The sequence below is a fragment of the Pelodiscus sinensis genome, chromosome 2, assembly GCF_049634645.1.
Source record: "Pelodiscus sinensis isolate JC-2024 chromosome 2, ASM4963464v1, whole genome shotgun sequence".
Classification (NCBI taxonomy): domain Eukaryota; kingdom Metazoa; phylum Chordata; order Testudines; family Trionychidae; genus Pelodiscus; species Pelodiscus sinensis.
In genome coordinates this window covers 170,521,596-170,537,907 of record NC_134712.1, presented here as the reverse complement: position 1 = coordinate 170,537,907, position 16,312 = coordinate 170,521,596, and the positions used below count along the sequence as shown (strand labels likewise).

Sequence of the window (16,312 nt, the reverse complement as noted above, 5' to 3'; positions counted from 1 at the left end):
GCTCCGTCGACGGTGCCATGTAGTTTAGACACACCCTCTGGTGGGGCGGAAAAGTCAGTTCTGATGGAACATGCTGGTGTGATGAGGTCAGTGGTACTGTGATTACAGTGTCCCTTGCTGACACCTCCTCTGAATTGCTGTTGGCCAATGAGGGTGCAATATAAATGCATTAAGCAAAGTCTTAGCATTACACTATTTAAAAAAAGAAGGGGGGCAACCCAAACTCCATTTTTTCCAGAGGAAAAGTGAGTAAACTCCATTGATCCTTAGTCAAACTACTGCCCTGGCCTCATTACTATGGGGATCATTCTGCCCTGTTTGTCCTAGTTCTTGGTTTCGTTACAAAGAATTTAGGTTTTTTTCCACTCAGAAGAAGAGCCTGGTCTTTTATACTCCCTTCATCCACTTGCTAGAATAAAGTTGGTTAATTGATTGCTGACTGGATCATCATTCTATAATTTGGAAGATGCAAGAGTTAAGAATTAGTGCATGTGAGAAGGACCTTCCCCCGAGGTCTTAGAGCCCTTTGTCAGTGGTCTGAAATTTCCTCTAGCAAACATACTCCATGGCTTTTATGACAGGGGACTCACGCGATACCCCATTTCTGATAAGACTGGCGTTATGATTGTGGCTTTTATAAGAAACTTCATTCTTTTCCTGTGGAACAAACCATACTGAAGTGATTATGTGAATATCAGCTTGGGTAGTGTCTGTCAGGATTCCAAAGCCTTTGCGTGAGTAAACTAATGGGTCAGAGTCAGGGGGGCCAGCAGCTTCTGCTGGCCTTGGGCACGGTGTAAGAGGACCCGGCTCTGTGCTCCAAAATGGGCGGGGCCTCAGCAGGCAGAAGGGGCAGGGCCAGGGCAGCCAGCCCTCAGTGCTGCTTGAACCATGGTGCTGTATCCTTTCCAGCCTTCAGAGCCATGCTGAGTGCATTGTACAGCACTCCAGCAATGATTTAAAAAGCCCCAGGGCTCCAGCTGCTGCAGGAGCAGAGATGATGGCCAGGCTCTCCAGGCCCCCTTGAATTGCAGCTGCCCCTTTCCCATCCTCCATCAGCGGGCCTGGACAGAGTACTCACATAGTTAGGAATTAGCCCTAAATCACTGAGTGTTTAAGAATAAGGTGGCAAAAAAAAGTCAAGTATATTGAAAACAAAATTAAAAAGTTACTTTTTTAACACCTACCAACAGAACACCTTAACATTATAAACATTCATGAATTAAGCACCACAGCACTTATTTGAGAGAGGGCTATATAAGCCACATTTCACTAAAGAAGAAACTTAAGCACACTGAGGTTGAGGACCAGAGTTCCCTGCTCTTATGTACTTGGGGTAATAGCTTTACTTCTCAAATGGGCCTGCTGAAAATGGACTACTAGCAAAGGACCTTATCCATAGTCTAGTAAAGTCAGAGAGTAGGTAAGGGTATTGGAATCTGTCCTGAAGTAGGCTGGCTTGAGGTCACATTGGAAATCCATGGCAGTGTTGAAAATAGCATCCTGCTACCCTTGGGAAACTAAGGCCAGGACTCAATTTGGGACCAAATAGAAATAAATGGAATGTAGCCTCTTTTTTTTTTCTTTTGCTACACTGTGAAACCAATTGAAAATCCAGGTTAGAGGCAGATAATGTCACCAAAGGGAAATTACAAATTGGTATAAGAGTGTTTTGACTCTGAAATAGGCCACATTCTGCTTTCAATTACATTAGTCTGAAGGCAAAATAATGCCACTGAAACAGGTGGTTACTGTGAATGGATTGTGTTCCAGATGACATTACATTTTAGTTCATGTGGGAAAGGATGCAGAATCTCCTAAATTATCCTGCGGTAACTCTGGAGTAATGCCACTGATTATAGTGACATTTAATCCTGATTAACACTAATACAACAGGAAGACCTAGCCCTGCAGTCTACATGGGACAATTTAAACATCCTTTGACTCACTGCTGGGACCATTAGTCTTCACTTTCACTTCTTGCACAACATTTTTCATTATCCACATGTCAGGTACCAGCGTCAGTCATTCCTCAGCCTATGTTCTATGGAAACGGCTGTCCCTTTCCAATGATTATAACCATCTTGTTAGTCTTTAAAGTGCTACATAGTTTTTCCTTTTGTTTCAGCAAGATCAGACTAACACGGCTACCTCTCTATTACTAAACCAAAACTAAGCCATAGAGAGAAACTGACTGGTCTGTGCTAAAAATAAGGAGCTAAGATGCAGACCAGTGTGCTAGACTGTAACAAATGGATCTTATTTTTACAAGTAATCCTGACTCCTAGAGTTAGAAACTTTTGAGGTGAGGTGAGCATTAACAAGGTTGCAAGATGATTACATGTGCAGGAGGAGGTACATTATAACTAGCTGTTGCTGCTATTGCAGAGGAATGTATGGCCAGCTATCATCAGAATTCTATCAATAAGGATGGCTTTGGAGAAAGGGTCCAGCTTGGATTTGAATCCTTCAGCTGCACAGAAGTCTCATGCCTCTCATAGCCAGTGGTGGAGCAGTGAAGCTGTATTTTCTGCTGTGCTCTTTTGAGGAGAGCTTGGCTGTGTTTAACTCTCTGTCACAGCAGCAACACCAACTTAACCAGAACAAAACCTAGCAATGCAAGTCGGTTTCACAGAAGCCAGCAGCAGCTTAAATGGAAGCAGAGAAAGGCTGGATTTTACACTTGTAACTTGCACAGAAATAATGACTTTCACTGAAGTGATGGAGGAAGAGGAATGGGGATCCTTCCACTATTCCTTTAAGGTACAGACAACATGTTTTACTGTTCTCACCTGCTTGCAGCTCTCTGCATTCTCAGTAGGGGTTTTGGGGGTTTTTTTGCGGGGAGGGAGGTGGGAGAGGCTCAGATTATTTATTAAAAAAAAAGCTTCATACTATGAGTTTATGCCTAAAACTTGTGGTTGGCTTTGTAAGGACTATTTCCTGTATTAGGCTGTTACTGAGGAGCCCCACATAGTCGAAGCCCTAAAGAGGAGCCCCACATATTCGAAGTCCTAAATGATTTGTAGTAATGCATGATTGCATGGTGCTGCATTCCTATGAATGTCACGTCATTATACAGATAATTTTTCATATAAGTAGCTTTTTATTTGAATTAAGTCTCTCAGCTATGCTCTCTCTGACAGCCGTCCCCTGAATATGCAGAGGATGATATCTGCCCCAGCAACATGTTGTACGCAGATAAGAAAAGTTGTTTGTAATTGTGAATGGAGCTGACTGGATTTTGCATTTTGAGAGGCTGTGAAGAGGAGACAAGTTTGTTCTTAAGAATGTTGCAAGCATGACAGTGAAAAGGATGTTGCGAATGGAGCCGATAACATGAATGCATTTTGTCAAGTGCAGCAGTTTGGATGGGGAGGCGTGTTTCTAGTGCTGTACCATGTGAATGTAGGGGACAGGGTTGCGGGAAGTATGTGTGTGAGCAAATGAATGACATCCTTAAGTTAGATTGCTTTGGCTGATGTCTTTTAAAAAGCACTTACATTCAGGCTGCACACCTGCCATGCTTCTGTTATGATGGCTGTGGGATCATTCAAGTTCTCAGTATAAAATATGTATGTAGAAATATATGCAGTGCCTGGATGCCTGTGTATTTCTATCTTAGAAAGAGATCTCTGTGTCATCATGAACCCAGGCAAGTAAACTGAGGTACTTGTTTATATGATGATGAGGGAGCTATAGAGGGATATGTTCCGGGACAGAGTCTGATCACTGAGAGACCAGTGTAAAGTTGGTGTAACTCCAACAAAGTTGGTGGAATTATTTTAAATTTCCCCTAGTGTACAAGAAATTGGACTGTGGTTCTTGTATATAATCCAACTGGAACCCTCAAACAATCTATAGCATATAACTTTTTTGTGTTAAGTTTGACTTTGGATTTCCTGTGCTATGAGGAAAATAAAGCAGAGGAGGGACCTGAACTATTCCTTGCACTGATCATACATAGTACTGAAGTTTGACCAGGGAATAGTGCTGTTGAATTATTGATGATTAAATTCATACAAAAGAGCAAATAAGCAAGTTCTGGGGAAGAAGCAGGCTGATGGAGAAGAAAGGAACCTGAAGAGATATCACAATTGGAATTTCATGGGTATTTTTACAGAGTTCTTACATAATTAATCCATAGGTTATAGTCCAATTATAGTTATATATAGTCTGTACAACTGCAAGACTTAAGCATAACTTTCCTGTGACGAGGCTGCAAATGGACCTCCATGTGTATCTTGAGACATACTGGCCCACCTTACCCACAGACTCTACTGTTGGATCTTCCACACTGAGTGAGCAGGTGTTTAGGATCCTACTTCACATTGATTACAATGGCACTTACCTTGTACCAGCCATGCAGGTGTGCACCTTCACAGAAAGATGAGTGGGGCTTTTTTTTTAAACCAGTCTCATCCAGTAACTGGTTCTTCTGGTCCCAAAGGACCAGCCACACACCCAGGTCAATATATAACTCAAAAATCATGCTGTTGCCAATCCTTTAGTACATAAAATATAAAAGGCTTATTTATAAAAGAAAGATAAGAGTTAAAATTGTTTAAAGAAATCAAGTACATACAATAATTGCAAAGTTCTTGGGTCAGGCTTGTAACAGTGAGTGAATAAACTGCTGGCTTAAGTCATGTCTGACTACTTCCAAGTCATTGGAAGGCCCTCCCTCTCTTAGTCCAGAGGCTTGCGCAGGAAAGAAGCAAAATGGAAATGTTTCCAAGGTGTTTCATAGCTTCTGCCAAGTGACGGGAAACTCGTTCCCAGTGTTGCAAATCACTGGTAACAAAAATGGTATCTGGAGTCACTAGGGTTTAAGATTAATCAGGGGTAGTTTGAGTTGCGAGACTGAGATCTCCAAGCCCAAATTGGATTCACAATGAATATGTACATTGGATTATAACCTATCAATTAATTCTGTAAGGCCTCTTTGCAACTACAAAGCTCAACATCTCTGCGATTAATCTGATCTCAGAACTGTATCTTTTCTTTTTTAATTTTTGATTTAGTTAGTAAGAATTGACTATAAGCATGTATTTGGGGTTAGAGCTGAAATATTAATTGATCTGGGAGGTAAGGTGTCAGATCCTTTGGTATCAGTAGAACTTTTTTATATGATTGAAATATGCAATGATCATCTTATTTAACTTGAGTGTCTGGGTGGAGGCCTAAGGCTGGGTGGCTTTAAGGGAACTGTGTTGTTGGTTTCCGGGTAACCAGTAAGGTATTATAGAAGCGGTTTTGTGCTGGCTTGGTAAATCCAAGTACTTGGCTATCCACCAGCTTTGGGGAATGGCTCCCCCATTCTTTGTAGTTCACCCTATGTGAGTGACCTGAGCTGGTTCCCCTGGAATCTCAGTCACATTTGCAAACCAGACTACTCCAGTATTTCTTTGCAAAGTGATAAGCAATTATATTCTTGATGGCCTCTAAATTAACATATTTTATCTAATGATAATCAGGCTTTTCTTCTTCTTTGATATTGCCACATATGTAAAAAGAAGTTCTTGGCACTATAAAAAAAAGTTTATGTAAGAGAGAGGGTGCATGGCATTTGCCACTTATCTGGTTTGCATAATTTCCCTTGATGCAAATGCAAACATGCATGGGGCTACTTAAATATGATATATAAACAGAAAAAATGTTTTGTACAGGGTTGTTTCAAAATCAGAATGAACAATGAAATATGCAAATCCTTTCCAGGTGCTATGAATAAAACAATATAGGATAGATGGGGGACTGGATTGGGACATGTTCGATTCCTGGTTCTACTACTGGTTTGCTAGTTGACTTTGGGCAAGTCATGTCCCTTCCCTTTGCCTCAGTTTCTCCATCTATAAAATGGAGATAATGATACAGACCTCCTTTATAAGGTACTTTGAGATCTCTGGATGACAAGTGCTCTGTAAGTGCCAGCTGGTATTATGTAAGTACTATAATCTTCACTATGATTCTGCTATGTAATTTATGTCATCTATGTGGGCAGGAATATGCTGCACTTCCATGAAAAGGAGATAAACAGGATCAATTAGTGAAAACTGCTCCTGCAAGTGGGAAGCACAACCTTGGACACAGCTTTTGTTGTTTGAAATTTTATAAAGTTAGATGAATCACTGAATCGCTTGTAGTTTATTCAGATGGTTTATTCATGGTCCAAATTATTTCCCTTAATATCGATGTTGCTGTCCTGAACCATGCAGCGACATCAAGCAAAGACAAAGAAAGAGTCCCCTAAGTATTTAATAAATCCTTCAAATATTCTAATAGTAATAGAACATTACGAGCATGAGCTAAGAATCAATAAACCCAATCCCCCTCTGATTAGGCACACATTGTGCTGGGGAAAAAAATGTAAACAATTGGATCCAGGATAAATATTCAACTAAGTGCTAAAATTTCAAACTAGGATACAAGGGGTGTGCCCAGAAACAACACCAATATGCTCACTGTGGTACCATAAAAGAGAAGAAGTACATTGAGAAGGATGTCTAGCACTTGAGACCAGGGACCACAGAGTTCCAATCCTGCTATGGCTTTTGTCGAATCACTTTCGATTCCGTCTTTCATTCTGTAAACAATGGTGATGACACATAACTAGTTCATCGGCATTGTTAGAATAAATTAATTAGTTTATTCAGCATTTGAAAGTGCTATATAGTACTGAAAGTACTGATGCCTGGAAGTACTTTCTTTCCATGTATGCTGCTGTGTATTTTTTTGCATACAAAAAATTTCTGCAGGAGCAATAGAAGCAAGGAAATTTTTCTGAGTGCATGTGATAAACATGATTGACAATTTCATTACAGATCAAATGCATCTGTGACATAGGCTAAATCCCTTCATACTAATCTACACACTTCAGATCTGCTTACTCTTACACATCAGTAACATAAGTCTAAGTTGGCCCATTGACTGATCCAGTACATGTCCATTAGTTAATTTTCTGTAAATGCAAAAAGTACGTAATTATTCCTTGAATTACTCACCTCATGAAAAGACAAGTAAAAATAAAGAAATGCTGCCAGTTGCAGATATTCAGAAATGTAGCCGGTTCTCATTGTCTTAGAAGGTGCATTTTGCAGTTAAATCATATAACTGAAGTAATACTGCCCACATTTCCTGGCCATTTCCTACCCAAACAAAGCAGAGAGCCTCTTCTGATCTAGCTATTGTGAGAATGAATTTTTTTACATCTGTTATTGATAGAAATGTCCGTCTTTCTATTCCAATCACAGCCTGTCCTGTGAGACCGAATGCTAGTTACTGGGTTTGGTTGTTAGGGGAGAAAAAGCAGCAGCTCTCACACAGTGTATTGTACTGCCTCTGTCTAGTCCCTGCTGTGGGCAAATAGAGCTAAGACCATTCATTTTAATTAGATCTTCCTCACAAGCCAAATACCAGTAGTCAGAGTCATGAAGTTATGCCTTTTTCTTTCTGGGCCTATGAGTAGGTCATTGGCCCAGGCTTCTATTCCCTGTCTTGGTGTGGGTTCCTAGACAAGTTGCTTCATTTCTGTGCCCCCAGGTATAAAATGGGGATAATGATACCTACACCTCCTTATAAAAGTTAATGAGCAGATTCCATTGTACAGTGGCAGAGCTAATGGCCTTCCAAAATAGCCACATGACCTTCCATAAGGGGATTGTTTCCGCAGTCCTCATCCAGGCAAAACTCCACCTGAAATAAAATGGAGCATTGCCTGAATACAAAATGCAGGACCAGGCCCATTCCAGCATTCCTCTTGTCCAAGTGTGTGGCAACGTACATAAGGAGGTCTCTGCTGCCTCCTCGGTCCTGTTCTACATGTAGGAACAGCAATATTGGACACAGCCATGCAACATGCTAGCATAGCTTGAGTAAGCAAGCGTGGCCCAGGACCAAGAACTGATGATGTAGAGCAGTAAAGAATTTCTAGAGAGACCATATACATAAAACCAGCCAGACTGGATCAGACCAAATGTCCATGTAGCCCAGTATTCTGTCTTTTGACAGTGGCCAATGCCAGATGCCCTTGAAGGAATGAACGGAACAGGTAACCATCAAGTGATCCATGCCCTGTCACTCATTCCTAGTTTCTGGCAAACAGACTAGGGTCACCATCCCTGATAATCCTGGCTAATAGCCTTCATGGACCTATATTTTCTGTCTTATCTATCCTTTTCCTAATATTCTGTTTGCTTTTAGCCTGCTGCTGCACATTGAGTGGATGTTTTCAGAGAACTACCCACAATGACTAAAAAAAATCTCTATTTTGAGTGGCAATTTAGATCCCCATCGTTCTACATGTGTAGTTGGGATTATAGTTTCCAATCTGCATTACTTTGCATGTTTCAACATTACGTGTCATCTGCCATTTTGTTTTGCAGTCACCCAGCTTTGTGAGCTTTTTTCATAGCCCTTTACAATCTGGTTGGAATTTAACTGTCTTGAGGAGTTATGCAAATCTACATTTAATTTTGCCATCTCACTATTTACCCCTTTATCAATGGTGATAGTGGGCCCTGTGGCACTCTGATAAGAACTAGCCTGCACACAGCTGATTTTTAGCTTCCCCCATCTTAGTGGACCTGTCAGTAGAACCTGGCAGTACAGTGTTGCCAGTCCCTACCAACAGGGCCACTAGCAGGGGAGCAGCTGCCTTGGGGCCTGATAATCAGAACTTTCCTGTCCACTGGTCAGTTCATCCAGCCACCCCACGTCCTGCACTTAAGGGAGCTTCACAGGGCCCAGGGCAGACCAGGGTGTTAGTGGGGGGGGGGGAGGAGGGGGAAGGAGGGGGAAGGAGAAGGGGGCTGGCACCAGCAGTAGCATTCACAACCAACAGCAGGGGGAAGTAGAACAATGGCCTTATCTTCCTTGACTGCTCCTTTAGCATCTTGATTGGCCCTGCTGGCTGTTTAGCAGTCTTCCTGCTTCTCATGTACTTTTTTTGATGTTATTTTTTGAGCCTGTGGCTAGCTTTGGCCTTCGTAATTATGTTTTACTACTTCAGTTGGCAGAATGTAAGCGCCTTTCTATTTTCCTCCCTCAGATTTACCTTCCACTTTCTAAATGAGGCCTCTCGCTGCTTCTTTTACGTTGATGTTTAGCCATGGTGGTACATTTTTGGTTCTCTTTTTATGTTACAAAGGTTATAAAGCACGATACTTATCTCACCCATCTCTTTGTAACTCCATTAAGTTCAAGAGTTCTTTCTTATCGGAGTGAATTGGGGCTAAGAATGTATCTGGAAGAACACTACGGCTTTGCTGCATGAGTAAGACTGGTTTTGTGGGCCATCAGCTTCTGGAGAAAAGCCATTGTATTTGGTTACACGCCTGTAACAAAGTCTGGCAAGATTCCATGTACAGAATGGTCGTATTATCCCTGGAAGAGCTGTGGAGAAATAGCAGCACAAGTGACAAACCCCTTGCTCTGTTGACAAGTTACAGATTATTTGATCTCAGTAGGAGTGCTCTGACCTCTCACATGTTTCTGTATCTGTGGATACACAAGACTCAGTTATCTTTACAAAAGATCATTGATGTTGGTCTGCATGTGCATAAGTATACAAGTAGAATTAGGGTCATCATCTGATGGCAGTTCACCTTGACACTTTCTTCCTCCCCCATGTCATCTTCAACTTATTGGCCTGTTTGCGAGCTCACTGACATGAGTGCTGAAGTTAAGACTATCGCCATTACTGCCTACACAATTAAATCAGTGGGAGAACAGAATTGCCCAACAATATTCGATAGGTCGTAGCACTTTGAACTTCATTTATGTTATTAAGTTAAAACTTTTCATTACCATATTCCGTAAACATAGACAACCCAAGAACTCCAGAGTTGGTCTGTGAGGTGAATTTTGCCATTAATTGGGTACAGGCAAGCACCCTCACTGATAGCAGGGGGACAAATGGGGCAGTTGCCCTGGGACCGACAATTCCAAAGGACCTGGGGCTCCCAGCTGACTGCCTGAAGCCCCATCCCTTCCACCCAAGGCCCCATCTCTCTCAGGAGCATGAAACCAGGGCATTCCCCACCTTGTCCAAGGGACAGCAATTCTGTTGGCCCCCTTGCAGGCAAATGATATGAAAATGTAGCTGTGGTCTTGAAAGACTTCAGACTAGAGATGACTTATAAACTTCTTCTTAGTGATATACTAACCTGCAAGCAGTGTACTTTTCCTCAAGTATATTTAGTGCTCTACCAAACTCACGGTCAATGCTGGTGAATTTCACAGTCACAAGATTTTTAAAATAATATATTTCATGATTTCAGCCACTTCAGTTTGAAATGTCACAGTGTTGTAATTGTAGGGACCCTGACACAACAAGGAGCTGTGGGGGTACTTCTGTGATGCTGCTGGTGGCAGAGCTGCCTTCAGAGCTGGGCAGCTGGAGAGCAGCAGCTGCTGACTGGGACCCCAGCTTTGAAGGCAGAGCTGCCACCAGTAGCAGTGAGGACTCATGGCATGGTATTGCCACCCTTACTTCTGCACTGCTGCTTGCAGAGCTGGGCCCTCTGTCAGAAGCTGCCACTCTTTGGCCACCCAGCTCTGAAGGCAGCAGTGAAGAAATAAGAAGGGACTGGTATGGTATTGCCAGCTTTTCCTCTGTGATGCTGCAGGTGGACCACTGTCCTCAGAGCAGGGTGCTAGCTCTGGCCACCCAGTTTTGAAGGCAGCACAGAATCAAGGATAGCAATATTGTGACCTCCTCCTTCCCCCCCAAAAAATAACTTTGTGCTTCCCCCTCTGCAGCTCCCTTTTGGGTCAGGACCCCCAAATTGAGAAATGCTGGTGTCCCCTGTGAAATCCCTATAGTATGAGGCAAAAACACCCAAAAGACCAGATTTCATGGGAGGGAGACTAAAGTTCACAATTTGCATTTTTCATGGTCATTAATTTGGTAGGGTCATAAGTCTAGTTAGCCAAAGCTTTCAGGGTGTCCTGTCATCACATCATATGAATACAGACATTCATCTTTGAGATAATAAGATTTCACGAGTGAAGTAAAATCTGTATATTTTCAGACTTGTTTTCATATCTTTTCTTTCTTATTTCAGATGCTGTTTTCTAACTCATTTCGTGGGCAAAGGTTGTTTTTAATCATAAAGTAAATTAGCAAAATATTCATATCAGCATCAGTGATCACATAGAGCTATGTGGTTACAATAGATTAGAAATGTCTGTGACCTCCTAACTTCCATGCTCAGCTCTGTCATTGATTGGGATTTGTGACCTTGACCATGTCACTTAATTAAACTGTGCTTCCACGTACCACTCTGTAAGCAGTAGCTGATAATAATGTGCAGATTAATTCTAGCAGTCATTGTTTACAAGGTCACTATTTACCAAGAGTTGTTATGCTGTGATACAGGAGATAACATATTCCCTCCCCCCACAACCACACACACACTTTTTTAAAGAATAAGTAATAATTGGCATCTGTTGGGAAATTATTATTTTTAATGGTAACTATGATTTGTAACTCGATAACTTAGGTGGAAATTACTGTACAAGTGTTTTTGTTAAAAGCCAAAACAAGTCAATGAAATTAAAAAAAGTGTTACATTTATATACGCCATTAGCATGATAAACATAGAGCTAGCTGCTGCCCTGAATCACAAGGATGTCAATGGAATGCAGTTATGAATGCAAGCTGAAGTCAGTCTGCAAAGGCGTTGATAATTAACACTGGTCTTTGTTGATCCTTAATTCATAGTGGTTCATCTCTTCTGTTTTCTCTCAGTGATGTAAATCCCCGCTGGACTGAAGAATAGAAGCCTTATTTCTTGATTTGGTTCCTTTGCATCAGCGTCATGTCAGTCAAACATTCCCTTTTGCATTCATCTTTTATTTAACTGAGTTATTATCTGTGTGGGAGTAGTTCCATTGTCCATTTCCTCAGAACACTGGGCTACCTACAGTCAAGTATTGCTCCTTAATAAAGCAGGATGGGATTTATATGGAATGTGTTCTTCTTACGTTGAATATGTTTTGTACTCCAGATAGATGGTCCAGACTAACACTATCGTCAAACCCATGTGTATTCCTTCTGGCAAAACCTCAGGAGATTTTAGCAACAAAGGCCCCACCATCCCCTGCAGAATATTGTGGATTTCTGAGTCAATATTCCTCTACTGCAAGGGAGAGAGCAGACTGTCTCATTTATAGTTTATATCACATTCCCAGCAAGAAATACTATTCTCAACTTATCCCATGTGTCAATCTTCTGCCCTTAGAGAGAAATGTGAGCTAATGTGCAAAGGTTGTTTTTCAACAATAATCACCAGGGCATGCTATAAAGAAAACAAAATATAAAAAAGCAGGTGACTGGATGCAGAAGTGCTGGAGACTTCCCAAAGGCAGGGGAATGGGGGCTCCTGTTTGAGGCCTCGGCCTCCTGTCAAGCTGGAAGCTGGAGTAGAGCTGAGGAGCCCACACCCCTGGCCTGAGTGAGGGAATGAGAAAAGCCAGTGGCCCATGTCCCTTCATCCAGGCTCCCAGCTCAGGTATAGGGGCCATGACTCCCCACAGCTGCCTGTGGCACAGCTCTTACCATGGCCCAGCTGCAACTCGAAGGGCTCTCCTCCAGCTGGAGCTGGGGCTGAGAGATTCATGCTTGCAACTGTGGAGCACTGGTGTGGAGTCATGGACATCCCAGCTCTACCTGCCTGGTGGAGCGCTTGAGGGGCAGGGACAGGAGCTGCTCTCTACCCCCTGCACCATGGGCAGGTGGAAGGTCTTCATGAGTTCCATAACTGCCTGGACTCCCCTCCCTGGCTGGGCTCCACTCTGGCCTTGGGAGAAAGAGGAGGGGAATGGGGCAGGGCCTTCCCCAGGAAAAAGTGAGAGGACACTGCCCTCCTAGCTTCTGAGGCCACTGACTGTACTAGAAGATTTACCAGGTCCCTTCAGCTGTGTCTACACTGGCAGCTTCTTGTGCCAGAAAAAGGCAAATGAGGCTAAGCGTGGAATATCGCTGAGCTTCATTTGCATACCTAATGAGCTGCCATTTTTGCAGAAGAAGCTCTTGCCCCAGAAGGAGCATCTACACTGCCCCTTGTGCAAAAAAAAACCCTCTTGCGCAATGCCGCTACGCTGATTATTTTCAGGAATAACGGCATTGCGCAAAAGGGTTTTTCTTGCGCAAGAAGGAGCAGTGTAGACAGTGCTTTCTGGTGCAAGAGCCTCTTCTGCAAAATGGCGGCTCATTAGATATGCAAATGAGGCTCCGCAATATTCCACGCTTAGCCTCATTTGCATATTTCTGGTGCAAGAAGCCACCAGTGTAGACATAGCCTTCCAGTCCTATGATTAGTGTGTCCTATCTATTGAATAATGAACCAGTTTAGCTGAAGAAGATGTAAGCCAAAGACACACAGTTAGAAGGACCCAAACTTCCCCGCCACTGTTTTTACATAGAACTGTGCGGAGGAGTGAGCTGCTTGCACGCAGCTTTGTTCCTTTCTAAATGTCTCGTTCCACTCCCATGGCTGAATATTTTCTGGCCACGGTCATCAGGGCTTCACAGCCCACTTTGCTCATCCCTGCTCAGTAGTGTTGTAGCAAGGCATGTCAGAGAGAGGTGTGGGCAGCGAGTAATGCAGGCAAGGGAGGGCATTGCCTTCCCAAAACTGCCTACACTGCCTGGGAGGGGCTGTGGTTGTGTTGCAGCAGCCTGGCTCCCTGGCTGCTGGGTATGACTAGGGCCCCCTTCCCCCGGCAGCCCAGCTCTCCAGCCACCAAATAGGGCTGGGCCTATAGTGCAGCTGCCCAGCTCCTTGGCCACCAGGAAGGGGTGGGACTGTGGTGTGGCGGTCTAGCTCCCAGTGGCCAGGGATGGCTGTGGCCACAATACAGCATCCTGGCCCCTGGTTGTGGTTGGGCAGGATGTAGGCTTGAAGGGGGAGGGAGCTTGGTGAAGGGGCGTGATTTCAGGGGAATGGGTGTGGGTTTGGGCCAAAGGGACTAGACTACAGCTTGCTTTCCCCAGCTGAGTCTTAAACCCTCCTCCCCCCCACCATGGAGGGAAGGTTGCCCTCTGATCTGTGCAGCTCAAGAAACCTTTTTCCTGCGGTCCTCTGCCTAGTCACGTCCCCACCAAGCAACTGAGGAAAGCCACCAGCCCTAGCAGTAGCCCTGTGTACTTGCATCTCCATCCAGCGGCCCAGACAGTGAACAGACTTTCCCCTCCAGCAGCACCTCATTCTCACTAGAGTTGGGAGATGGCTACAAGTGCAGCTCTTCCTTCAGCTGCATTTCATCACCTCATTTGCAAAGTCATGACCAGCCAGGTTTGTGTGAACGAACTGTTTGTATAAATGCTTCGTCTGCTCGCCATTTCAGTCTGATTGTACATGGTCATTAAAAGAAGAACCCATTATTGCTGTACTCCTGAATGACTGGATTGAAGTGTCATTAGAGGAGGTTTTGGAACAAATAGAAAAACTTAATGTTAACAAATCTCCGGGACCGGATGGCATTCATCCAAGGGTTCTAAAAGAACTCAAATGGGAAATTGCTGAGCTATTATCTGTGGTTTGTAACCTATCCTTTAAATTGGCTTCTGTACCTAATGACTGGAAGGTAGCCAACGTGACACCAATATTTAAAAAGGGCTCTAGAGGCGATCCTGGCAATTACAGACCGGTAAGTCTAAATTCAGTACCGGGCAAATTAGTCGAAACAATAGTAAAGAATAAAATTGTGAAGCATGTAGAAGAACATAATTTGTTGGACAAAAGTCAACATTGTTTCTGTAAAGGGAAATCCTGTCTTGCTAATCTATTAGAGTTCTTTGAAGGGGTTAACAAACATGCGGATAAGGGGGATCCAGTAGATATAGTATACTTGGATTTTCAGAAAGCCTTGGACAAGGTCCCTCACCAAATGCTCTTGTGTAAATTACATGGCCATGGGATAAGAGGGAAGGTTCTTTCTTGGATTGCGAACTGGTTAAAAGACAGGAAACAAAGGGTAGGAATAAATGGTACATTTTCAGATTGGAGAGGGGTAACTAGTGGTGTACCCCAAGGGTCAGTCCTGGGACCAATCCTTTTCAACTTATTCATAAACGATCTGGAGAAATGGGTAAGCAGTGAGGTAGTAAAGTTTGCTGATGATACCAAACTGTTTAGCATAGTCAAGACAGAAGCAGACTGTGAGGGACTCCAAGAAGATCTCACCAAACTCATTGATTGGGCAGCAAAATGGCAAATGAAATTTAATGTGGATAAGTGTAAAGTAATGCACATTGGGAAAAATAACCCCAACTATATGTACAGTATGATGGGGGCTAATTTGGCTACGACAAATCAGGAAAGGGATCTTGGAGTCATCGTGGACAGTTCTCTGAAAACTTCCATGCAGTGTGCAGCGGCAGTCAAAAAGGCAAATAGGATGCTAGGAATTATTAGGAAAGGGATAGAAAATAAGACACAGAATATCTTACTGCCCCTGTATAAAACTATGGTACGCCCACATCTTGAATACTGTGTACAGATGTGGTCTCCTCACCTCAAAAAAGATATTTTGGCCTTGGAAAGGGTTCAGAAAAGGGCATCTAAAATGATTAGGGGTTTGGAACGGGTCTCATATGAGGAGAGGTTAAAGCAACTGGGACTTTTCAGTTTAGAAAAGAGGAGACTGAGGGGGGATATGAGAGAGGTATATAAAATCATGAGTGGTGTGGAGAGGGCCGATAAAGAAAAGTTATTTATTAGTTCCCTAAATAGAAGAACTAGAGGACACCAAATGAAATTAATGGGTAGCAGTTTTAAAACAAATAAAAGAAAGTTCTTCTTCACACAGCATGTAGTCAACCTGTGGAACTCCTTGCCAGAGGAGGCTGTGAAGGCTAGAACTATAATAGAGTTTAAAGAGAAGCTAGATAATTTCATGGAGGTTAGGTCCATAAAAGGCTATTAGCCAGGGGATAAAATGGTGTCCTTGGCCTCTGTTTGTCAGAGGCTGGAGAGAGATGGCAGGAGACAAATCGCTTGATCATTGTCTTCGGTCCACCCTCTCTGGGGCACCTGGTGCTGGCCACTGTCGGTAGACAGGATACTGGGCTAGAAGGACCATTGGTCTGACCCAGTACGGCCATTCTTATGTTCTTATGAAGAAGTTAGCAGAAATTGTACACATATTGGCGTGTGAGAAAAATGGGGTAAAAAAAACCCCCACATCACATACATAGGCATCTCTCAGCCTTCCTTCATTTTTGTTGCTCAATATTTGAGACATTGAAAGGTTTCAGTAACTTTTCTTACATTTAAACTTAAAAAACAACAAATGGTCTTGTAGCTCT

General features: G+C 43.0%; 1 protein-coding gene across 1 annotated transcript in view; it reads left to right on the top strand.

The window, feature by feature from the left end:
* Positions 1 to 2,616: 2,616 nt before the first annotated feature.
* The window catches only part of NPSR1 (neuropeptide S receptor 1), a 97,167-nt gene continuing 83,471 nt past the window's right edge, over positions 2,617 to 16,312 (top strand). The window contains exon 1 of the mRNA XM_075919805.1: positions 2,617 to 2,763. Within this exon, the coding sequence (XP_075775920.1) occupies positions 2,617 to 2,763 (147 nt within the window). The remainder of the gene's footprint in view (positions 2,764 to 16,312) is intronic.